General features: G+C 43.0%; 1 protein-coding gene across 1 annotated transcript; it reads right to left on the reverse strand.

Moving 5' to 3' along the window:
• Nucleotides 1–228: 228 nt before the first annotated feature.
• Nucleotides 229–3,225, reverse strand: GPR61 (G protein-coupled receptor 61). The gene is made up of 2 exons (XM_073615898.1): nucleotides 3,120–3,225; nucleotides 229–2,558 (listed from the first exon to the last, which is right to left on the reverse strand). The coding sequence occupies exon 2, from the start codon at nucleotides 1,743–1,745 to the stop codon at nucleotides 423–425; it is 1,323 nt and encodes a 440-aa protein (XP_073471999.1). The 5' UTR covers nucleotides 1,746–2,558; nucleotides 3,120–3,225; the 3' UTR covers nucleotides 229–422.
• Between the last annotated feature and the right edge of the window lie 23,804 nt (nucleotides 3,226–27,029).

The raw sequence follows: 27,029 nt of genomic DNA on the forward strand, positions 1-27,029 counted from the left end.
TTTAACCTTATTAATATAGAAACCATCATTTAGATTAATGCTTAGTTTGAGGGTTAGAGAGAATTGCTGAATTTGCTAAATAAATGCAATATTAATTTCTATGCGTAAAGTCCCTTTTTATAATTAAATCATTTATATGAATATGTATTAAAATGTACCTAATTCATGGAAATTCAAAAGTAGGTATCCATATTAAGAGAGCCTAAGGAAAGTGCAAGTTACCCACACCTTTGCCAGCTGGTAGAAAGTCTAGAGAGATGAGGACTCACTGTAGTATGACTCCTGAGGAGAGTATTCAATTCCAGGTAAACTGAAATTAGAAAATATTCTAAATTAAGTACAGTAAATGCTTATAAAGAGTTCTGCATTATATCACACTTTTGTTAAGTAGATTGTCAAGAGCAGGACACAAATTATGAGGGTCATGTTTTTGAAGATGGGCAAGTATTAGTATAGTCTCTGCCCACTGTTGTCAAATCCCATGGTTGTTCTAAGAATTCTGAAGTTTCCTCTACAATCTGCCCAGGAATCCGAAAGTCTACTGTGGGGTGTTCCCCTTTAGGGGAAATGTGAACTGCTGCCCGCGTGTCTGGTGGACAACCTGTTCCCTGTAAAAATTGAAGGAAATTTTCTTCAATGGACCCTTCCCTGCTAGGTAGTCGAAGCTCATCCTCCCTTGATCCACTCCTCTTAAAAAAACAACCAACCCATCTCCCTAGCTCTTCACGGATTTGACGATTCAGGCAACCATAGAAAATTGGATTAGAAGCAAAGCACAGAAATCCCATCCATGTTACTGCCCATTCTAAGCGTGATCCAGGCAGTGGAGGGAGAGAACACAGTGCAGCATATAGATGGAAACCAAAATAAGGTAGCCAACACAAAAGGAATTGACCCCCTACTGCTGCCAATACAGCTGCAGCTTTCCCACCACTTCCTGAGCCACCAGCAGACACTCGCTGCTGAGGAGTTCCACGTGTAACTCCAGAACCTGTCACCATGGTGGATTGACTGCTGAGAGATTCTGAGCGTCTGTGCTGAAGTGATGTATCCATCCATGTTGGGAGGGGCCCTTGATGAAGAGCAGCCACGCGTGCCACCCTAAACATGCTGCAGTAGACAACAATTATGATGGTCAAAGGCAACAAGAAGTAAAAGGAGGAGTAAAAGAGAAGAAACCCTGCACGGAAGACACTGTTGCCACCTCCTTGTAGACTACAATGTCCAGGAACAGTAGGATTCCATCCTAGTACTGGGATTAGGGATGTTAGCAATGCCTTAATCCACACTCCAGCCAGTACCCAACTAACTAGTCCCATTGTCATTTTGACCTGATACCTCATGGGATGAACCACATAATAATATCTCTCAATATTGATGGCTGAGATTGACAAAATGCCTGTGCTGGTTAGACAAACAGTCAAGAAGAGGTAGGCACGGCAGGCCATTTGCCCAAGTCCCTGGCCTTCATACAGGGAAGTACCTCCACTTCCTGACAACATTGCCAAGGGCATAAGTGTAAGTGCAGCCAAGAGATCCACCACACACAAGTGGAAGACCAGAACAAACTTCCTGAGGGATGGAGTCCTCATGATGACCCCCATAACAGCAACATTCCCGGCTACTGCCACTAGGTCCATGAGAAGCATGATGAAGAGAGCGCCATAATGCGGATTTGTTGTAATATGTCTCCCTGAAGTATTGAAAGAAAAGTTCCATGTGAGAGAGGGAAGGGCGGTATCCATGAGAATGATTTGGGCAAAAGGTCACCATCACCCACTTGCTCACAAGACCATCACCCATCATCCCTCAAGAAGCGAGGTGGGACCTGAGAGAATCAACAATGAATGGGGACAAGAGAAAAGTGGAAAGTATATAAGGATCACAAAGGGGGGGAGGGCTAGTAAAGCAAAGAAGCATTCAAAAAATGCAGAAACAAAGGTTACAGTGGAGAAAAAAAGATTAACATAAACAAAATGAAGGAATAGAAGGAAAAAGGGAAGAGGGGGTTGAAGGTTAGATTAGGGCAAGGGAAGAAGGGGATAAAGGGATCTGCTCAAATGTTGTCACATTTCAGGTAGATATGTGTCACATACAGCTGCTTCCTGTGCCAGTACAGTTTCATCCATTCTTGTATTTAAATGCGTAAGCAATCATTACTGTGGAAATAGATGCATTGCTGGAACTTCTGCAAATTCTTCTTCTTTATCTGGGCTTGGTGGTCTGCCTGTCATATAATAATCCAATGTTATGAGTTTTGTAATCCCCACAGCAGATTATTACTCCTTACTAAATTGTATACCATCGTATGTCTCCACTGTTATAATGCAGGTTAACACTTGATGATAAACCAGTACTGAGTAGCCACTTCATTTAATTACGTTTTCTTGGAATGCATGCATTCTTCATGAAGAACATGTGTATGCAGAAATGAGAAAGGCTGGTTGAACTTAGGGTTTGCTCTGTAAGGAGTCTCTGATTGTAGTATCTTCATTTAGAGAGATGTTTTCTTTAAATCCAAACAGACTCCTCCCTGGCATTCTGCAAGTGTATATGACCTGCATGGAGAAGTACGAATGGTTAATTCCATTTTGCTGGATGAATGATTTTCCAGTAATAAAAATAACCAACGTAGAATTGTAAGCATATATACAATGCAGATTCTGTATGCAAGCTTGTTCTAGAATCAACCTCTCTCACTATATAACTATACATATAAAAGCATGACGTGTATGTTTGCGTGAGACAGACAGGCACACATAAATATATATATATATATATATATATATATATATATATATATATATATATATATATATATGTGTGTGTGTTTGTGTGGGGGGGTGTTAGCTAGGTTACATATATACATATGATTATCACAGATTTCTTTAAAGCAAGCTATAAAATAATCATAATTTTCCATAAACCTTTACCCATCACAGTCTAGATTCTCATAACACCTCCCCCCATATAGCACCTGCAAGTCCTACCACCCTTTTCAGCATACACCTGCATATAGCGCTGTTGCAAACCATAGCATATCTGCTTATATTTAAAAATGACTTTCATTGTCAGGATTTTTAGAGGTATTTGTGAAAACCACTTGTTTTTTCACATACCTGTCTGCAAGAGCTACAGCTACATCCAGGGAGCAGGAGACCAGAGAAGCAGCTCAGCCCCTAACAATCTAATGCACAGCATTGCAGTGAGGAAGCTGACAGGCACAGGGTCCTATAGTTACTCAGCTAAGACACAGCCCTACCAGGAAGATGTCACAGTCCAATTCTCTTCTCCCTCTTGCATTAGCAACATTAAAATGGCCCATTCTTAATTTGTAACATTTGAACATTAAAATAAATCCTGTGATTTGATGTAGTAGATACACTTTTTGGCTAATTAGGAAAAATGGTACAAAATAAAAAGATCTGCAAAGTCCAGCAACAAAAGACAACCGTTTAAGAAACCTTTATGTTTTGGAACACCATCATTTTTCTAGTTTTGTGTTGATATTCATGCAGTTCAAATCCAGTGAGTATTCTGAAATAGTATGAAGATAAGGGATAAACTGCTTACATGTTTACTGATCAAAAACAATAAATTCAGTTTACACTTTTCGATAAGCTTAATTAATTTTGACATGGTCAGATAAAGTAAGCTTCTCTTATCAGTAGCAAGCAATTATTTTTCATTTATAATAGCAAGGTGTGTTTTTTTTTAGAAATGGATCAATAAAATATACATATAAGTACAATAACTTGGTTATTTACATTTCTGTTATGTCTGATATTTTACACAGAGCAACACAGATTTAAAGAGTATATCCACTTTTGCAGTTTTGAAAACCCCACCATAAGTTTGTTATGTGTATCCATTCATGCAGTATGCATAAAAATGTTTTTTAAAAATATTTCTTCTCTTTTAGATGTTTCTCAAGAGGTGTTGTCATGGCTGACTGCAAGGGTTCTTGATCAATGTTCAAGTGAGCCTGTCCCAAGTCAGCTAGACTCTACACCAGGGATATGCAATTAGCGGACCTCCAGCTGTTGCAAAACTACAAGTCCCATCATGCCTCTGCCTCTGGGTGTCATGCTTGTGGCAGCCAGTGTCTTCCTATGCCTCATGGGAATTGTAGTTCTGCAACAGCTGGAGGTCCACTAATTGCATATCCCTGCTCTACACCATTAACCCTTTGTTAGAGCAGACAGTTTTTGAATCAAGTTACAATTTTTAATGAAGATCTGCCTGCACAGACAAGATTAAGTATCTCAAACACAGCTGCCCAGCCCCCTCATAAACAAAGAGAACTACCTAAGATTTTAATTTCTGCGGGGTCCAGAGCAGAGCAACTAAAAAAATTCTAAACTGCAAGTTTTTTTAACCACTTGCTGACCGCCTTCCACATATATACTGCGACAAGGCGGCTCGGCTGCGCAAACGGACGTACCTGTACATCGGTCCATGCATGTGGTATTGTGGGCCCACATGTGGGATCACGGTGGAGAGAGGCAGACTGGGATCTGCCTATGTAAACAAGGCGGATCCCAGTTTTGACAGGGGACAACTCAGACATCTGCTGTTCCTAGTGATCAGGAACAGCGATCTCTGTGTTGTCCCAACAAGCCCCTAATTTTTTAGCACGGATCACTGTAATAATGTCACTGGTCCCCAAATAGTGTCACATACTTGGGGTTAGATTTGTCCGCTGTAATGTCGCAGTCTTGCTAAAAATCGCAGATCGCCGCCATTACTAGTAAAAAAATAAATAAATAAATATAAAAGTCCCTAAATCTATCCCCTATTTTGTTGACGCTATAACTTTTTCGCAAAACAATCAATAAACGCTTATTGCGATTTTTCTTTACCAAAAATATGTACCAGAATACATATTGGCCAAAACTGACAAATAAATAATTTTTTATATATTTTTTTGGGATATGTATTATAGCAGAAAGTAAAAAATATATATTTTTTTCAAAATTGTCAGTCTTTTTTTTTTGCGCAAAAAATAAAAACCACAGAGGTGATCAAATACCACCAAATGAATGCTCTATTTGTGGGAAAAAAAGGACATCATTTTTGTTTGGGTACAGCGTCACACGACTGCACAATTGTCCGTTAAAGCCTCACAGAGCCGTATCGCAAAAAATGGCCTGGTTATTAAGGGAGTTAATCCTTCCGGGGCTGAAATGGTTAAGATAGGCTGTATAAATGTAAATGTAAATAGAGACACGTAACAAATATAAAGTAGGTTTTATCCCAATTTGGCTGCAAATATTGAAATACACTTTTAGTTGGCCGTAATGGAACCAGTCAGTGGATGGCCCTGTCGGCACCACCCTACCTGACATCCTTCAATTGTAAAATCAAAGAAGCTGGGTGAAAATCTGACTAATCAGATGCAGGCACTATTTGGGTTTTTTGCAAGCCGGCGGTCAAATACAATACAATAGTCACAGCTAGGGATTTGTCCATCTGTGCTGTTTAGCCAGGATAGAGGAATCTGTTAAATTTCTTTTGCTCAGCTGAACAAAATTGAACTATGGGTGTATGGCCATCTTTAAGCAGCATCTGCAATAATTAGATACTGTATTGTGACAAACATAGCAGAACAATAAAGTTGGCCAGATTCCTCCAGCTACGCAACACAGAAGGGATGGAGGAATCTTCCACTGTGGCTATTGTATTTTTATAGCCGGAGCTGCCAGCTGTCAAAATAGAAGATGTTGCAAGGGTCGTGGTTAATAGCTTGTCACTGTTATTTTACAAGCCTGTAGCTTGTCAATCAACACTTGGCCACATTAAAGGAAGTAAAATTTCATCCGACGAACGATCTGCCGATTTTCGGATTATTAGTATGGTGCTTTCGACCGCCAATTCTGGTTTTTCGTCCGACAAAAGCTGGATATGCAGACTATAAATTTTTTTCATACGTGAACTCAAAGTCTGATTTTCATTTAATTAGTATGGTTTTCGTCTGAAAAAAAATCGTAAGAGCAAGACTGCTTAGAAACGAAAGAATACATACAAAACGATTCAACACATTACGTCACTTCTGAAGTTGAATTTTGTCGTATGAGAATTTTCATATGGCGAGTAACCTCTTCACTTCGGCATGCAACAAAAAACAGACAAACGGACATCTGAAAACCTGATTGTGTGTACAAGGCTTTAGTTTTGTTTCTTTCTGAATTGACAGCACGGCCTCTGTTGCGGACACCTTCCCACTGTGAGCTGCAGTGTCTGGATGGGGGAGCATGTGAGACACAAAGGAGGCTTTGGCTCATTTGGGGAGGTAAAGGAAGTTTTTGTTTACTTTATCAGTCTTGTGCGTACCATAGTAACTGGATTTGGTACTTGTTTAGATTGCCATAGTTGAGCCTTTATATGTACTTTACAGAATAAGTTTATCATGTTACATGTTCCACCCAATTTTAGGATGGAGCATGTTCCAAGTGCTGCAGATGCAGCCTGTTGCCCCCCCCTCCCTCTGGCCGCAGTACGGGAAGAAGTTCCCCGTACTAGCTGTCACTGTTTGAAAACAGTGCAGCCGTGCAGGGCCCTGCCCACATGGCCACATCATTCAGACACACAGCTCTGTGTGTCTGAATGAACTACAAGCCCCAACATCTTTAGCAGCTATCAGCTTGCAGTTCTCAAAGAACTACCACGGGGCTGTGGAGTGCTGTGTTAGTTCATTGAGTCTTCCTGTCAGCGAGTATCGGCTTGCCCATGCGGGATGTACGGGCAAGCAGATACACTGACAGTATGCAGGAGACTTGCATGGCATCAGCGATCAGCTCTGAACGGCCAGTGAAAAATCTCCCCTCCGACGACTACTGCGAACCTCAAGAATGCCTGATGATCCAAGTGAATTGGAACATGCAGGTAGGCATCCTTGAAGTCCAGTGTTGCCATGAAGGCCTCCTTCATTAGGTTTTTGCCTACGGAATAGATACTCTCCATCGTAAATTTTTTGGATTCCAAAAACTTGTTCCGATTTCTTAATTTTACTATAAGCCGATACTTTCAAGACGGCTTGTGAACAACGAATACATGGAGTAGAATCCTTGGTATTGTTGTTCTTTTGGTACGGGTACCACCACCTGCTGTTCTACCAATTCCTTGATACCATCCAGAAGTGCTGATCTTTTCAGGGCATCCCTGGGGGGATGTGTTATGCCCCGTACACACGGTTGGATTTCTGACGGAAAATGTGCGATCAGAGCGTGTAGTCGGAAATTCCGACCGTGTGTGGGCTCCATCGGACATTTTCCATCGGATTTTCCGACACACAAAGTTTGAGAGCAGGCTATAAAATTCTCCGACAACAAAATCCGATCGCGTCAATTCCGACCGTGTGTGGCCAATTCCGACGCACAAAGTGGCACGCATACTCAGAAGAAATTCTGAGACGGAACAGCTCGGTCTGGTAAAATTAGCATTCGGAATGGATACAGCACTTTCGTCACGCTGCAATGTTTTAAATTGTTTAATACAGCGCACTTTCTTCTTCTTTATAATGTGAGAAGAATGAAGTCGTTTTGCTGCTCATATTCACACAGACTTCTCACAAACGTCTTTCCTTATTATTTATCGTGATTCCCTCAATATATTTTGATTTGTCACATCTGACCAAATTTCTTTTTGGTTGTTTTATTTTTGTTTTGTATTTTTTTCAAAGCTGATTATTTTTTTTTGTGTGTTTGTATTTTTTTCCAGGCTGATGTATTTTTTTATTTTTTGGGGGTTTTACTCCATAATATTTTTGTGTGTGTTTTGTGTTTCAAGTTACCACAACACCATTATTATCTTGTATTATTTAATCTCAAGGAGGTTGCTTGGTGTTGGTGTCTCTTGTTAATTTCACATTGTATTTTTGAAATGTACCTGCCTCCTCACAAACAAACTGTCCTTTTTGAAGGAAAACACACATAGGCGAGTATAATTGAAACAAAAATTCCTTTATTAAGGGCTCAGAACCAAACAAGAGGGAGGCAACGCTGGAGAAACAGCAGAAATTGGAGAAGCCTTTGACCCCTAGAGCACACATCAATTCTTTTCCAGCAAAATTGGTGGCCTGAGGAGTCCATATATAAGGGAGTACAGTTTGGTCCAGAAGTCCCAGAGATCCTGAAAGCAGCAGATGACATCTGTGTCCCCAGGCTGTGGTCATACAAGAGACTGCATCTTTTGTCACACCAGACTGAACCCAGGGCCATCACTCTCTGGTCTTCCTTCCATGCTTCCTTCCATGCTGTGGCTCTGGTGGTGTAGTTGTTGGGTGTGATTTTGCCACTCAACCCCTTAGTTAGGACTTTATAAAAAGTTTCTCACACATGAGGCGTTGACCCTCCTGCATGCCCTTCAGTTTGGTGGCAGCCATGCAGGCAAAGGCCTCTTCAAGAGTGGGTAAGGCTCTGAGGGATGCAGAAGCCTCCTGAATGAGCCTGAGTGCTGAATCCTGCACGTGACTCCCCTTCCTGGGTCTTTTGTTTGGAAGGCGGAGGGGAGGAACCTGCGATTCGGTCAGGCTCCTACTGGGCCCAGGCTTCTCCTGGCTGCCACTTAGCCCCACCTCCTCCTGGCTGCCACTAACCCCCGCCTCCTCCAGGCTGCCACATTCCACAGCCTCCTCCTGTGTGCTACATTCCAGAGCCTCGTCCTGGCTGAGGTCTTCCTGTGTATGAAAAAGGGACATAGTTTTAGTTTTTTCTTCAGCAATCACACACAATTTTCACCTTATGACTGTTGCAAATTGAATGTTAACAAATATAACAGACTATCCTTCTGAGCCCAGCATTTTTCATTCTTGTCCCAATTATTTTTGCCCACTACTCTCTTTTGATATGTAAAAAACTGTATTAAATCAGCAATTAGTGATCAATAATAACATCTAGTAAAGATCATTTATTTATTGACCAGAAATCTGTAGAACAATGCTATACCTGGCTCAAGCTGGGCTCCTCCACTTCTTCCTGGCTGGAAGTCCCAGGTTGGACATCGGAAGCCTCAGCTGGGGTGGAAGGAAGAGCGGAAGGAAGGGTTGAGAGGGATTCCCTGACTCCAGTCTGGTCTGACAGAAATCGCAGTCTCTCTTAGTACCACAGCCTGGGGACATAAATGTCATCTGCTGCAGCTCCGGATCTCTGGGAATCCGTGACCTTCTTGCGCTCCCAAAGATAAGTGCTCCTCAGGCCACCAGTTTTGGCTTTTAAATAGGGGATGGTTGCTGTGGGGACCACCGGCTTCACCAACTCCAGCAGTTTCTCCAGCGCTGTCTGCCTCTTTTGTTTATGATTATAATGTGGATGTTTCACCTGCCACAGACAGGGCAGCTCCCTGTACTTGTCTATGAACAGGGGGAGGAAGTTGTGGTCATTGAAGCCATCCATTTTATCTGCAAGATACAACACGAGACAAACCCTAATGTCAGGCAAAACTCTCCTAATCTTGTTACAATATAGGCCTCAATCTAGAAGCAGTATAGGCCCAAGTTTAGATCTTACCGTCGTTATCACGATCGGTGCCTCCCGATACTCCTTCCTCCACTCACAGATCGTACGTACTACGCACGCATGTTACGCTTTATACACACTGCGAATGCGTGTCACTCCGCCCGCCCCTGACATTCTTTCTAGTCTATTCCCCGCCCCTTTTCGTTCGGCACAGTGGGGGAAGAGCACATGGCGGAGACACAACAGGTGTGTGCTAATTACAGCAACGAGGAGGAGGAAAGCCCGGAGCCTGAAACCTCTGGATCCAGATGGAGAAGATTTAAGGCATCGAATATGTCCTTTGGGGAGCTGTTAGAGATGGTCGACATCCTGAAGAAGGCCGACTATGATGGGAAGTATGGACCTTACCCCAACCCCAATGTCAGAAAGGCCAAGATCATGGCGAAAGTGGTCAAGAGTCTGCACCGGAATTTCGTGGTACGACGATCGAAAGATCAGCTCAAGAAGTGGTGGTCGGACCTGAAATTAAGAGAGCATGAGCAGTACCGAAAGATCCGGAGAGTGCTGCAAAAAAGTAAGTAGTTGTCCTGTGTTCCTATTCTTTATGTTTATTACGTTCGTGCTGCTCCATGTGCTTTTCTTAACCGTTATCCAGTTTCAAAAGGCAACTTTCATGTCCATGGGCACATTATTCGTTTGTATAAAACATTGTTCGTTCGGCCTAGAAAACACCATTGTTTTGGCCATATGTATTTGCCCACATTTTTTAGGGCCTACTTGTCTGAAACTAATTTGATTGTGTAGATGTGTTTGTTACTAGAATGAAATGCAAACTAGATTCTGTGTAAGGAGAGGACACTCAGCAGCTGGTTACACATCTGGACGCTGGAGCACTAGTGTGGGACACAAGAACACCCTTTTTATTAGGGGGCCCACACAGGTGCTCCAGTGTATACTATAGGGGTGTCTCCATCTGTGAAGCTTGTACAAAACAGGTAAAGTATTGAAGCTTGACAAAGGACACTAAAAATTCTACATCTTGGAACTCTGCCAAAATAGACAATTGTACCCCACTTCCAAGCAATGTTTCATATTTATAGTTCTGCCATCAAATATCTGTGTGCTAAGTATACCAATTTTTTTTTTACATAGGGGAGAAAAGACTCGGAGGACACCCCTCATCTGAGGAGACCACAGACCCCCCCACCTCTGGAAGAAGTGGAATTCCCCCCTAGACAAGCAGAGCAGGAGGAGGAAGATGTGGTGGAAATTGGCACCACAACAGGTGAGTGTCTGCGACCACAGGCTCAGCTAAGAGATGGCTGCCGGCATATTTATAATACATGGTGTTTTTTGGTTTCTATCTTTTTAGGTGATCGTGATGTTGTGGATCCAGATCCTTTCACCTCGGAAAGTGCACAGATCCTGATCGGGGAGATCATGGGGTGTAATAGGGACTTGGAAAACATCGAGAAAAACATCAATGATGTTCTTCAAAAAATGAAGAACATCATTGATGTTTTAGGGAGAGTTTAAAACCCCTCCAAATCCCTTTGTTTTTTGTGTGCTACAAATTTTTGACATTTTTTGACAAATTTGAGAAAAGACAAATTTTGAAGATGCACACAGTGTGTCAACATGTGCTATCTGCCATCACGGGAGATCAATGGATGCGTTTTGGGGGTGCAACCCCTTCCTCAATAATAAAGTAGCTGTGAGGAAGGGGTTGCACCCCCCAAACACGTCCCTTGATCCCCCGTGATGGCAGGTAGCACATGTTGACATTCGTAAATTTGTGTGCATCTTCAAAGTTTGGCTTTTCCTGGGGTGACTTCACCCCATCTGAACGCAATATCAAACACAGTTTGTAAATACTCATGTCTGATATTGCCTTCAAGTTCTACCAAATATGAACTTTGTAAGTTCAAGATTTGTGTCTTTCTTGTTGGTTTTAAACATGCCGGTTTTATCTTAAATGGACATTTCTACTTTTTCTAATGTGACCCCAAAAATTGTTATACAACAAACATGTTGTTTTGTTTTAAAAACCTTTTCTAAATGCACATGTGATTGTGCTGGTATTAAAAAGATTGTTAATCAAGAATGTGTGGATTATTGTCTCAACGCTACAACACTTTTGTGGTGCTCTAATTGGTGTTTTCTGTGACAATGGGTGTTATTTCCTAAGGGCAAATCCACTTTGCACTACAAGTGCAGTTTCAAGTGCACTTGTAGTGCAAAGTGTCTTTGCCTTTAGTAAATAACACCCAACAGTGCTTTGTAAGGTTACACAATCACGCCATTTTCAGGACTCACCACATTTCTGTCAGGGCCGGCTAAAACAAACACAAGCAGTAAATGTCACCAAAGATTTGAGTAGTTTTTTTTATTTGAAAAAGGTTTTACACATTGTCTGGCATATTGATAGCCCCCCTACCCGCAAAGAATTCAAGGTATCTTAGCCGGACATTACAGGCACTCAGGGGGGGCAAGCCAGGACGGCCACTTTCAAGCGCCGTCAGGGTTGGTTCATTTGGAATTCCAGCCTCAGGCCCAAATGAGCCAGCATAGTTGGCAGAATGTTGCCGTAAAAAGTTGTGTAGAACACAGCACGCCAGGATAATATGATTCAGTTTGTACTCCGCCATGTGTATGGGTGTAAGAAATAGGCGGAACTGGCTGGCCATGATTCCAAACGTGTTCACCACTCTTCTGGCTCTGGCCAGCTGGTAATTAAAAACCCTCTGGTCCGGGGTGAGGTTCCTCATCGGGAATGGCCGCATAAGATGGTCCCCCAGCGCAAGTGCTTCATCCGCAATGAAGAGGAATGGGAGTCCTTCCACATTGTCTTCTGGAGGTGGCAAGTCCAAGCTGCCATTCTGGAGATGCCTGTAGAACTCCGTCTGGGAGATGACTCCACCATTGGACATCTGGCCATTCTTCCCCACATCCACATACAGGAACTCATAAGTAGCCGACACCACTGCCAACATCACAATACTATTGAACCCCTTATAATTATAATAGTATGACCCCGAATTGGGTGGTGGGACGATGTGGACGTGTTTCCCATCAATTGCCCCTCCGTAGTTAGGAAAGTCCCACCGCTGAGCAAAGTGGGAGGCCGCAGTCTGCCATTCCTGTGGCGTGGAAGGAAACTGTGGAGTCAAACCAAAAAAAAACAATTATTCATTTTGCACATAAACAGGGAAAGCAGATTAGACACAAACATTCTTGGCCAACATCAAGATAACATTTGAGGGAGTTTTTAAAGACCAAAGTATAAGGTACACCTATCAGATCCCCCCTCCCCCCCCATCTCTCATGGGCCATTTCTAACATTATAGGGGGGGGGAGCTCTTGGACAGGTAACCCTCTCCACTTCATTGAGAGATGAATGCCTAAATAATGGGTATTGCTTTGAACAGCCCCTCCTTAGTTACACTATTGGCAGCCCACTGGACAGGTAAGAAGTGTCATAATACAAAGATATAAATACACATTGTACACATTTGAGCACATTTGGACATTCTGCTATTACCTATCAAGATAATAATAGGATCCAAAAACTTTAAACAGTACCATTTGAAAGTATTCAGGCAGGCCCTTGCACTACATGCTTTGGGGAATTCATCCATAAATCTGACCACAAAAGAGGTGGTTATAGTGTGTATGGGTTTGCCAAAGTCAGCGGATAGATGATTGAGGATAGATAGAGAATTGGTATCAGCTGACTTAGCAGTTGGGGGGAGGGAGGATTAAAAATGATTTGGGGACACCCAAAGCCTCTGGCACTCTGCCTGAATTTAAAGCACACATCACATTTATAAACATTTTAGGGGGTATTTAGGGTAAAGCACTACTATGGAGCTGATAAAATACATTGTTAAGTGAATACGTGAGGTGAATATAGGGCCAGCAGACCATGCTGGGGAGGTAAGTGAAGGCAAATATGTATGAAGGACAAAAAAAATAATTACATAAAAATCTAGCATGCATGAGGACAAAGGGGACATTCACAGCATATTACAATCATGGTAATTAGGGAATGTGGAAAGAAATACAATATATTATCAAACATTATATACAATAAAATGTGATGTTAAAGGATACAAATCTTACCTTCATATACTCCTTCTGCAGGACCTGGATGATGGCAGAACAGGTCTCTGGGATAATGATCCCCAGAGCCTGGGGGGAGATGCCTGTCGAGAACTTCAAGTCCTGCAGGCTTCTCCCTGTCGCCAAGTACCGCAGGGTGGCGACTAGCTTCTGCTCCAGTGATGGCTTGCCTCATGCAGGTATCCTGCCTGCTGATATAAGGGGTCAGCAAAGCCAACAAACGGTGAAATACGGGGTCCGTCACCCGGAGAAAGTTCCTGAAATCATCAGGATTATTCTTACAGATCTCACGGAGCAAAGGCATGTTACAAAACTGGTCACGCTGGAGCAACCAATTCTTGGTCCATGAACTCCTTCCCACCCTGTTCATGGACTGGACTTGTGTCAAGGTAAGGACCCCAACACCAAGCCCCTGCACAGCACAAACTCTATGAGGAGTACATATACGCAACATGGCTAGAAAACGGTCGGCTGCTCAGAACGCAGTAACAGAACGCATTGAAGAACAGCAAGGCCTGTGAAGAGCGACCTGAAAAACAGTAACGAACGAACAAGAACACAATGACAGAGTCACGCGTAGCTTGCTGCACGCACTGAAGAGCAGATACAAACCCACAAGCACAAACTGAACAGCAGTCTCGTCGTACGTGGTGTACGCGTTCTTGGCGAGCGGAAATTCCGTCAACTTTGTGCGACTGTGTGTACGCAAAACAAGTTTGAGCCAACATCCGTCGGAAAAAATCCATAGATTTTGTTGTCGGAATGTCCGATCAATGTCCGATTGTGTGTACGGGGCATTAGGGTGATCATAGAGGGGGGGTTTCCTGAAAATTCCAGGCCACAACCTTCTTGCAGGATCTGGCAGATGTACGCGCTGTCTGATATCTTCTCTTACTGGAGACAAAGTGAGAAAGCCAGTCCCCCGCCCTGATCTTGGCGTCACTTAGTTTCTTTGGCGCCAACTCTGGGGGAGGAAAACAGTAAATTGCTTTTTTTGCCTTCCCCTACCACTGCCTTGCCTCCTGTTTGGCTCTTTTTTGGCTCTATGCTGTGGTTTCCCTGGGGGGGACACGAAAATCTTTCTTAAATTTTTCCTTCTTGGGCTTTACTGGGAACTTCTTACCCTTTTCTGAGGACCTAGACAGGATGTCGTCTAGGCCCTGGCCAAACAGCAATGAGCCCTGAAAGGGAAGGCCGCATAGTTTACCCTTTGATGTGAAATCTCCTTCCCAGGCCTTAATCCAGACAGCTCTTCTAGCTGAGTTAATTAATGCGGCCATCTTAGCCGAGGCTCTTGCAGACTCAACTGCGGCATCTGCAAGGTATGCAACGGCTTTTCCTATCACTGATAGGGAGTCAAGGATGTCATCCGATTCAGATTCCTGTGACAGATGTTAGGTCAGCTTCTCCACCCAGAAGTCTGCATTCCTTGGTACACAGGCTCCCACTAAGGCTGAACCCATGGCTGATGTATTTGCACCCCAAGCCTTTTTAAGGAGGGATTCTGATCTACGGTCCATCAGATCCTTAATACTGCCTGCATCCTCAAAGGAGAGGTCAGACTGCTTGGTGACTTGAGACAGAGTGGCATTCAATTTTGGGAGCTTAAAAATGTCTCCTTGTCACCCTCTTTAAAGGATAATCTCCTTTTCCAGGTTTTTTGTCTGACAATTCTCCTTTCAGGTTCCCTCCATTCCTGTAGTATCAGATCCTTTAGGGACTGGTGGAGCGGGAACACCCTGGATTGAGCCTTGCTCAGCCCCTATATACCTTTGTCCTGTGCAGGGGTCACTCTGGCGGTCTCTGGAATCTCCTCTGTGGCATATATTACCTGTAGGAGCCCATCCAGATCCTCCAGGGTGAAGAGGTGTCTCTTTAGCCTGACATCCTCCTGTGTCTCACTTAGTTGGTCTGGATCCACCTCCCGATCTGAGCTGTGGTCCGATTTGACCTGGCTTTCCATTTCTCCTCCATCCTCCTCCTCAACTTCTCCCTGAGCTAGAGGTAGTGACTTTGAGGGCAGGAGGAGAGCACTAGGTCACCCTTCGGAGAGACTTTCCTGGGAGGATGGGCCTTCTCTAGGGTCAAGCTCCTCTGGGTTAGGGCCCTGGGCTGTTGATTGCCCGGCGACTTAACTGAAAGATTTGACTGTTGCCAGCATTTCCGTCTGCATAGATGAATGAAACTATTTCATTAAGGTTGAAGCCTCTTTTCCTGCTAATTTATTAATACATTTATAGCAGAAGGGCTTGGATTGGGATTTTGGAAGCTTATCCTTACAGTACCCACATTTTTTGAGGAGCTATGCCCTGTTGCGGCAGGAGGGATTTTACTCACCAAGCCCCAATCGGGATCCCCCCGCAGTTGTAGTCGCTATCCCTTCCTCCTGTTCCATGAGGAGTTTGGCCCGGTCCAGGGCTGCTGGTACCGCTGAGGGCTTAGTACAGCGAGCTGACCACTGCTCATCGACTTACTTTGTCTCTCCTTCCCCACGGCGTTCTCCACGCTGTTCTCCCAGCATTTTAGTAGTACTTCCGGGTTGCGCTGCTCCTCCGGGTTGCGCTGCTCCTCCGGCACCGCCCACTTCCTGTGAGGCGGCCGTGACCTTATCCAGAGAGAGGCCGTGACCTTATCCAGAGCGAGGCCTTTTCCCAGGAATTTTATGAGGAAGAGAGCAGCTGGCAGCAGCGTTATTTTAAACTTACAGCGATGGTATGCACTCTGTGGGGTCAGTGTACTGGCATAGCCTTGAGGGCGACCTGCAAGAAGGACAAGCCTGCAGGTTAGTTCAGCCCTTCTTGGCTTCCCTAGAACCCATCTCAACAGGAGACCATCCGACCCCCCCCCCCCCCGACCCCCCGGTCATTTGGTCTCAAACAAAACAAGCATGTTGCTGTGTTTGGGAAAAACACAATCAATACTGGGGATCAAGGGGAAGGGTGGGGACTTATAACAAGCTGTCAATTGATTGTGTTTCCTGTGGGGTGGAGCCCTCATCTCTCAGGTGTGCAGTCTTAGAAGGTGATAGGAGAAAACTTAGTAAAAAAATAAATAAAAATTGCACCCTTCTTGATGGAGAACCGAACTAAGGAGCACAACCAACATAATAGGCTTCATGCTAAATATTTATTCAAATGCCAGCCTAGTCAGCAATCCAAACACGGAAACATCCCAACAAAAACAGTACAATTTCAAGCAGGTCAACCAGTACTTATGAGTCAATGGGGTTACCCAAGGCAAACAGGCTATTTACTTTGCAAGGGAATTTTCCCTTAGTTTGCGAATGAGGTGAAGATCTGCCGACTTTCATTATCCAATCATGTGCAAGCAAAAAAAATTATTTATTTTTTATTTTGCTTGCATGTAATTGGGTATTCTTTGCAAAGGGAATAGCCTATTTCCTATTTGCCTTTAGCAAATTAACCTCAATATCCACATCTTGTAGGAGGAGCCATAGCACACTTACTATCTCTTCTGTATTTAGCCATAGACACAGCCCCAGTTCAGTAAGCAGAAATCATCTTTGATGGTAAAGAAAGGGGCAAGCAGGGATTTCACAACCAATATTTAGATAAAAGGGAAGGAAGAAGCCTAGACAGATTCTGTCCAAAAGGCAGTAGAGAAGCGGACAGGTAAAGAATAGACTATACACAAATAAGTAGGAAAAACGCCTAATTTCTCTTACACAAGTGCTTGTGGATTGGGTGAAAAAACAAATAAAAATGCTCTTTATTGCAGGTCTCCCATAGCCTAATGAAGGCTCAAGCTGCTACCATAAACCTAAAATAGGTCACACAAAGAGGTAAAAATATATGAAAATATTGGCAGCGCTATGTATATTAAAATATCAAAATAACACTAATAATCCACAGTGATAAAAGCAGTGCAGAAAACAGTCCATAGTCTATTGCAGTAAATTATTCGTGAAAATCATCCAAGGTAAGATCAAGTCCTGCTTGCCTGATGATAATCCGTCACCAACACCACCACTCGTGACAAAGAAGGGGGGCACTCGCATCCCCCTTAGTATTAAACTCTTACCGGATCAAAGATAAATATGGGCAGAAATTAGGTATCTCTTTATGATGAATCTCCCAATTTGAACTGCATCAGAAGGGGTGGGAATCACTATGGTAGGCTCATTTCAAACCACATGGAAAAGAAAAAGATATCCTCCATAGTGTAAACCAGTAAAAAAATGTATTAATTAAAATCCACAATACACCCCCTTTAGGAATTGCACTTACAGAAAATCACATATAAACACGCATAATATCAACACCAAGCCCCGTTTGCAGAACGCAGCATGGATAGCATGGCGTCTCCTACCACAGTCAGATGTCTTTTTCCAGCTGTAGCAGGCTCCGTGTCTCTGAGCAGTGTTGCTTCCTGAACGTCATTTAAGCCATGGCTGACGCATTTCATCATGAAGGGACATCATCTGAGGGCGTGGCTTCACAACTTGACTGTCCGACTTATATACTGAAGCTAGACACCAGGTAAATTAACCTGTGGTGTCACACAACATTGTAAAGTCAGTCCGGAGATTGATCTCCAGAGAGACGAGGTGTGGACCCAGACAGACTATGTTCCCACACTCAGCGCCACCGCACATACACTGATGCAGCGTGCATGCCGAGGCAAGCCGAGATCCAGACACACAGCCTGAAATAAAAACGGGATTTTTATTCAAGCAACATTATTACATGCAAAAAGTTGCTAGCATATCTATTCCCGTATAGGTACCACATTATAAAAAGTATCATCATTGTATTACAATCAATAGATAATGTGGCCCTTGCTGCGGGCATCGTGATTGACAATGGATCTACATCGAGTGACATTGTTTTTTTATTTTTTTAATAAAGGAATTGTCAAAAATTACCTCCTGTCTTTATTTACTTTTGACGCTTTTTTGACACTCATTCACATGGGGGGGGGGGGGGGCAGGGATCTGGGGCCCCCTTGTTAAAGAGGGCTTTCAGATTCCGATAAGCCCCCTGTTCACAGACCCTCACAACCACCGCCCAGGGTTGTTGGGAAGAGGCCCTTGTCCCCATCAACATGGGAAGAAGGTGCTTTGGAGTGGGGGGGGTGATCAAGGCCCCCCTGCCCCAAAGCACCCCCCACGTTGAGGGCATGTGGCCTGGTATTTGGTTGGGGGGGGCGCTCGCTTGTTCCCCCCCCCTTTTCCGGTCCTGTGTTGATGAACAATATAGCATCCTGACTCTTCTGTCGTTAAGGACGCAGCGGCCAGCTTCCCAGCCCGCTCCTTAATAACCAGCTATGCATCCTGCCAAGCGCCCTGCAAATTCGGGTGTTCGCTGAATGAGTGAACAGGCGATGTTCCCCAGTGGGGTATTAACCATTAACCCGATCAGATCTGACTGTAACCCAGATCTACTGTAGGGATGTAGTTTAAATAAAGTCCTAAGCCGGCCATACATGGATCAAAATTTGGTTTGTTCAGCATGAACCAGTCAAATTTTGATCCATGCATGGTCGTTCTAAAGATCAACTCCTCCCGAAACAGGGTTATTGGTATATTTTCACTCCATATGACCAGCTTCAGTGTCCTGGATTCTAGTTGGGCATTTTAAAACCTTTCCCAGATTGCTGCCCCCCTTTCCCTCTGTCTAGTGAGTATGGGGGAGGGGTACACAAACATGTTACAGTGTTGCTTTAACCTGTTTGATGTGTTTCTTTTGTCTCGTCTGGCACTTTGGTTTTCTATGTGGCAGGAAAGTATAAAGACTGGTGGGAGACAATAATTTAATTACATTTGATTGAGTTACTCTGCCAGGTTTGGACTTTTAGGTATGAGCGACAGGGAATTACACAATAGAGTAAGGGTGACAGTATTAGATTTGAATGAATTAATTTGTCCAGCCTGTTCTCTGAATGTCTCTGTGACACCCTGACACCTTAATTAAATTGAATCTTTAGTCCCAATGTAGTGGGCTAAGTACTGTAAGGTAATTGAGGCAGAGCTAGAAAAGTTATTGCCGATTTCAGTGCATATTGTACAGTAAATGTACATATATTTTGGTGCTTTACCTCTCATTGTCCCTTGTTTCTTTATATCACATAACTTTGAGTTTTCTCTAATTAACATGCTGTTGGGCATTCTTTTACCCCCAGTGTAAAACGTTTCTTAAATATAAACTCCAGGCCAATTTGGCTTCCACTCCAGCATATCTCTCAGATTTGCAATTCTTTAAAGGAAAAAGAAAACTAAATGAAGATCACACTTTTGTTCCCTGTATCTGCAGCCATATGATACCTAAATAATTGAATTGCGCTGGTCTTTGGGAGAGTATTTCTTGCTGTGCCAATGTTATTTCCAGGTCATTGCCCACACTTGCTGTTCATACTGGCAATTCCACTGTGTGCTGTAGGGATGCCTACAAAAACTGGGCTAGTGTGACGCAAGTCATTACTGAAGGAGCTGTTAGGAGACCAGTCACTTGTTCAATTGACACTAGCTGTGCTGACCACTACAGCTGTGATCCCTACTATAGACAGAATCAGGGAAGCACCATTTTCTCTAACATCAAGTAAAGTCTCATGAAGGCTGCATTTCAGAGGTGAAACACACATCATTCCTGATATGTGCCCTTTACTTTTACTATTTGTTCAAAGTTCTTCTTTACAGAATGTTTACCATGTTGACGATTGTAGGTCCTGTAGGACACAGCCTGAGAGGTTGCAGAGCACTGACATACAGTGCACTGTTCATGTTATGTATTGCTGCATCTGCCTTTTTTTACATTTTCTTTACTAGGTGCATAGGACTAAAGAATCAGCAGATCTTAATCATTTTAAAAACCTAAGGAAAAACAGTTGTAATGAAAGGTGGGAAGTGGGGCAAAAAACTGTCCCCCACGACCACCTATGGGACCATGACAGGCAAAAAAGTTGGAATTTAATAGGTCAAATTAAAAAACATTTGATTGGTCATATTTAAAGTTATTGTTTGAATATAACGGTACGCAGCTCATGCTGTAGGGTATAAAAGCAGGAAGACTGCGTCATAAAACGACAGACGGTGCTGGATGAAAGAAGTAGGTCGTCCAGGATAACGATGAAGTCTATGCTGCAACAGTTAATGTAGTGGGCTGGATCGGAGGGCGGCAAAGATTGGATACGTCGGTGTTTGTCGTTGCCATCGGGCTCACAGGCTTCCATTCCTGCCACCGATGCGATGCCAGCTGTTCCGCCAGAGACGGGGAATGTTCCGCTGGTGTCTTCCGCCCCCCCCCCCGGGCTTCTTCCTCCTCCGGGTCAAGCAGCCTTGTCAGCTCGAGATATGCACCCGCCTCTTCCTTAGGCGCCTGTCAATCAAGAGGCTTCAGGTCGGAGTCGGCATCTATCTCCGAGGATGGAATCGGGCGCATTCGCATTGGAGAACTAGAACTAGACGTTCCGCTAAGAGACCTTGTAGGTTTGAATCCCGGTCACCTCCAAGAATAATAACGAAGGCAAATAAGAAGGTGAAGATGCCTAGGAGTTCCGCTCCTGTGAGACACAATTTAATTAGGAAGAAAAAGACTAGTTCAGCTGTCAGTGTAGCTCCTGGGAGGGAAATTGCTATTACACCTGTGGAGCCTCCTGTATTGACTGAACAATTGCATGACTTGAATGTACATGATGTTACTAATTATGCTGCCGTTGCCATGGAAATTCGTGCAGTGGCATGTTCGTGCAGTGGCGTTGACCATGCGATGCAGGTGGTCCCTTCTACTGGTGCAGGTGCGTCCAGTGAGTCTTCTGATATTGCTATGTTGTATAATTTAGCAAAAAAAAAATTCTGCAATTATAGATAAATTGCAATATCCTGCTGTTGTTAATGTTAGTAATGTTGCGTCTGTGAGGCAAGTTGATTCATCCAATTCCACGCTGACTTAGTCTAAGGAATCTAATGTTCTAAATTCTATTTGTGTTAATCCTTCTGTGTCTATGTCATCAGTTGTTCCTTCTACGCTAGTACCTGAAGGTTGTTTGAAAGAAGCATTGTCTTGCGAGATTTCACCTTTGGGTTTTCATCTTAGTGCTGCTTGTAAAGAAAAAAATCTGGAGAGGTGATTATATTGCCCTTTTTTCTTTATTACCTTTGTCTACAGAACATCATTTTAATAAGAAACAAGTTTGATGTCGATAGAAATAAATCAGTTCCCCGATCATTTAATAATTGGTTACAATCTTTTAGTATCTTTGCAAGTGTTCTGGGTGAAAAATATCCTGAACGCTGTAGTGGGCTTTTCCGACATGTTGAGATTATTTTGGAGGCCTATAAAAATTTTCATGGGCAAGCTTGGTTTTATTATGATGAATCGTTTAGACAAAAGTTGGCGGTGCATCATTCTCTAAAATGGGGAATGAAAGATGTGGGTCTCTGGTTAAACCTACTATTATCTCAAAAACCACAGTTTTCTAAACCGATTGTTACAAACTCTGTTGGATTTCGCAAAGGCTTGTGCTTTAATTGTAATGATAGTCAGTGTAAGTGGCCGGCCACTTGTAGATATAAGCATGAATGTGCATATTGTTCACGTGCACACCCTGCAGCTATATGTTTTAAAAAACTGTCTGTTGGTGATAATACTCCTTCGAAGGAGTCCTTTCTTAAAAGCAGTGACTCCCGCGATGCTAAAAAACATGCAGCCGTTCAGCCTTATACGTTACCCAAATCGAACCTCAGTGGCATTCCTAGCTGAAGGTTTTTTGGAAGGTTTTCCTTTACCTGCATTTTCTCTATCTGGTTGCTCTGTTTATAAAAATGTATTGTTTGTTATTTTTTATATGGATGTGGTTAATGATAAACTCAGTAAAGAGGTTTCTGTGGGGCGCATGGCGGGTCCTTTTTTGGAACCACCATTAATTTTCGTGTTTCACCTTTAGGAATTAGTCCTAAGAAAGAGGTGAATTCTTTTAGACTAATTAATCATTTGTCCTATCCTGTTGGTCTTTCATTAAATTATGAGAATTTTGTTCAGTGTCCCATTCTTCGTTTGATGATGCACTGGAAATTATTAGAAGAGTGGGAGGTTCGCCTCTTTTGGCTAAAGCTGATGTAAATTCAGCCTTTCCATAATTGCTGATTCATCCATTGGCCTTTAATTATTTGGGTATTTATTTTCAAGGACAGTTCTATTTTGATAAGTGCCTGCCCATGGGCTGTTCCTTGTCCTGCAGATATTTTGAATTATTTTCAACTTTTTTGGAATGGGTTGTCAGTTTACAATCTAATTCTGAAAACTTATTGCATTATTTAGATGATGTTTTTTTTTTATTGGTAAGGATACCATGGATGAGTGTTTATATTTGTTTACTGAGTTTAAGATTATTTGCGAAAGCTTTGGTGTTCCATTGGCACCGGGAAAATTGGTACTTCCTACGCATTGTTTAGAATTTTTGGGTGTCACTATAGACACTATACAGATGGAATTCCGCCTCCCTATGGCAATCCCACCAGGCTCATGCACTTCTTGTTAGAGGGTGACAACATGCTACCCTGGTCTCCCTGTTGTGCTCCCGTATTGTCACCATGTTGCATTGGCTTCACATAAAGACTTCACGTGGCTGTTTCAGGACACATTGTCCACTGTTTTCACCATCAGGAAACTCTCCCAGAGGATTTTCATGCTGTCCTAGCTTGAGTGCATGCATGCACACAGAAAAGGGCTAGCAAAGAGACTGTAGGAGATCAGCAGTGCTGAGATGCAACAAAGGATATAAATATGATACAAAAAAGTGTTTTCTTTAAAAACATTATGACATGATAATATGCTATAGCAAACAAAAGCGTTTACATCTACTTTAGGCATGGAGAGAAGGGATTTTATCTTGCAGAGTGTAATGTGAACAATTACTATGAGTATACAACATAAAGTGGAGAGCTTACTGTTAAGTGTGCATTGAAGCACAGTTTAAAACACTTTATTTGAAGGTGCCTGCAAGGTATCCAAAAGCCCTTTCAGTTGTTTGGTGTATTACTTTATGTACATACATTGTGAAAAGACTGCTATTCTCCTAAATAAATTATGATAATGACAGTTAATAGGTTTGGTGTCTCCCCAGTGAGCACTCTCCCAGAGTCCCTTGCTTCTGAGAAAGAGAGGAGCTCATGAATATTCAAAGTATCACATGACCAGGTTGCTATGACACAAGGACCCAAAAATATATCCGTTAAAAATTGGAGCAATAACAAAGGTCCTTGAGTGACAGGCGGTAGTACATGGATAGATTGGTCATCGACAGTTCTGTGACAGTGGTGTTTACATACAATTATACAAACAGCCATAGGGATGCCTACAAGAATATGGCTTTCAGCAGGATATCAAACCATTCACCAGTAGAACGAAACCAGCGGGTTTTTATCTCCATCATGAGCATGTAAAATAAATGAAAGACCAGATATTCTTTAGTGATAGCAAAACAAAGACACCAAGACAGATTGAAGCTGCTGTATGGCGGTAGGACACCAAGTCAAAAATAAAAGCACAGTTGCTTGGCAGCAGGATGCAAAACAAGAGACAAGGACAGATGATACAACTGTGTGACTTGAAGATTTACAAACAGGCAGCTGTGTGAGGGAAAATACGCAGAGATTAATAGCGAAGGTAAACTGATGTTGCTAAACAGTGGTTTAAGAGCTTGCTACAATATGATAGCGAAGAATGATGTATGGGTTAAATGCAGACCAAGACAAGAAATTATAGGAGCAGAACGCCATGCAGATGTTACTTTGGTGAAGCCCCCACCTCCAGTAAAATGGCTTCCTGAGGTTAAAAGCAATGAACAAAATGCAGAAACCCAAAGCAACAAGAGATATTTTTTCAGATACAACAGTAGTAAATAAAAATCCAGTTGCTTTGAGGGCTTTCTGCACTTCACACATTGTTGCTATTTGCACTGCCTAAATATTAGTGCTTAAAAGAAAGTCTATGCAACAAACTCCAAAATTCTGCCACCACAACATCACATAACAAAAAGGAATAATAAATGTATGTAAGCCTTGACTCCACCACCAGTCTGAATCCTAGAATCCTATTTAAAGCAGTTGTGAACATACAGGCCTCATGCACACTGGCAGCTCCCCTGAACACCTTGCCCCTGGCAGAAGAAAAGCAGCATCAAAAATACGCCTAAAGCTGCGTTTTTGTAAATGTGTTTAGACGTGTTTAGCCACATTTTAGGCACCCCAAGCACTTGGTTGTTAATTTTGTTTATTTGGCCAGAATAATACTTTATTCTTCCCATTTAAATGAATTGACACTCACACCTTTACATGTGTTTAGGTGCATTAAGCGTTTTTTTCTGCCAAAACCCACATCAAATTCGTAATAGTGTGAACCCAGCCTAAGCGTCCCTACCTTGAAATGCCTGTAAACGCTTATGTGTGCATGGACAAATAGGCTAACATTGAGTGGCGTTTAGAGGCAAAAAAAAAATGGCAAATGATCCATTTTTAACACCCAGTGTGCATGGGGCCACAATGTTCTAGACACTTTCTAATACAGTTATAACTATGCGGGCACCATAACTGCTTTTGCTTAGTTTTAGAAATTATCTTTCTTACCTTTTTAATGGGTGAAAAAAGTTGTCATGTGATCTCTTCTTCCTGATAGTGTGTGTGTGGGCAGTATGTGTCTATGTCCTGACAAAATAGGCAACTTGGCAGAAAATCGAACCACGTCACTTCCGCTTTCTTTAAACCATCAGTAATTGCTGATTTGAATGAACTGATGTTTGGACACAACACCAGCTACCGAATACAGTCTGGTACAGGAAGATTTCACAGCACAGCGGGTAACGAGGACAAAGTTGTCGCCGCCTCGGAGGTGGACATTTTCTTAGTTTCGGAGTGGAGTAACAATCTCCGCTCATAATATCGTGCACCGGACTCTATTTGGTTGCCAGTGTTGTGTCCAATACAGCAATTTGTGAAAATAAACAGCAATATGTCAAAATCTGCAATTCATGATGGTTTAAAGAAAACGAAAGTGACGCGGGTTGTTCATTCTGCCAGGTTCGACATTTTGTCAGAACACAGGCATGCTGTGTGTCTGCACAGTGTCCTGTACCTCTGAATGGCCAGCAAAAGGATGAAAACTGACCACACAAGCACAGCTCAGCTTCTGGGCTTTGTGTGGTCAATTTAGAACAAGGAAGAAAGGTGACTGGCAGGATCAACCAGGTACTTCAGATGGAAGAACTACATGAAAATGACAGACTGATTAACACATATGTGAACGCACACATAGAAAAAAATAAACATTTGGGGTAGCACACTTTAAATTGAAACTATGGGCAAAATAAAAAATTACATATAGAATGAAAAAGTGGGCATTTTATTAGATGCCCACAGCATGGGATTGTGGCAGTTTTTGGAAATTAATAAAAAAAAAAAAAAATTTGTGTTACTGTCCCTTTAAGGTAGGCCTGACAGGACACGGGTTTTGCGGGCGGGAACAATGTGACCTTGGGCGGGAAAAACACGTTTTTTGAAAATAAGACATGTGAATAGGGCTATATAAGACCCCCGCAATAAAGCTCCTGTCAGAAGTGTGACCCAGAGTGATTTGGTGAGCTCCACGGGCTAGCTATAATACGGGGCTTGCCTTATCGCCTCAGGTCATGGAGAGAGCAACGGCTGAAGGAGGAGAAGAATGGATGAGAAAATGTCTGGCCGAAGCAGAAGCGGCGCCGGTTACCGGAGCGGAAGATCCATCGGCAGGTCCTTCTGATGCCAGGATGGATAGTGAGCCAGGCACAACGCCGCCTATGCTCCTCCCTCCCAACCAATCCTCTCAACCTCGGAAGATACAGCGAAGCTTACCTCAGGAGCGTCTGAGTTCTCCTGGTGCCTCGCGCGAACAGGAAGATTCTCGCATTGGTGACGCTGTAGCAGATGTCGTTTCAGCGCAGCTGCGCAGTGGGCAGCGCGCCAGAAGAAAGAAGAGGGTTTTCTCTCCTTCTCCTGTTCGAGTACGAGAAGGGAGGGAGCGTGCGCGGCAGTCTCCGCCTACAGAGCATAGTTTTCCTTTCTCTTTACAGGTTACTTCGGATTCAGCATCGATGAACAAGACTACAGCATCGCAGGTGTCTGGGCTGTCTCAGCCAGACATTGCAAGGGCTCCTCAGACGTCAGGAATTACTGCTGCTGCAGCCAGCGCACAGAAGCAGAGCAGTAGTACACTCAGTGAGCATTCTTCTAGTGATTCCATTAAGACTGGTGAGTTTTCACAACAGTATTTGTTTAAACAACTACTTAATTCAATTGCAAAATTTACTGAGTCTTTAAATAACCCTTAGTTGCCAGCAACTGATTCTTCTCCTGCTGCTGTGTGGTCTGATATGGTAAGCAATACTTTGCCTGTGAACAAAATTGTTGCTGTGGGTGATACCATTATTAGCAATATTCCAGAAAGTATTAGTGTTTCACCTGTG

The sequence above is a fragment of the Aquarana catesbeiana genome, linkage group LG02 (assembly GCF_042186555.1).
Source record: "Aquarana catesbeiana isolate 2022-GZ linkage group LG02, ASM4218655v1, whole genome shotgun sequence".
Lineage (NCBI taxonomy): Eukaryota > Metazoa > Chordata > Amphibia > Anura > Ranidae > Aquarana > Aquarana catesbeiana.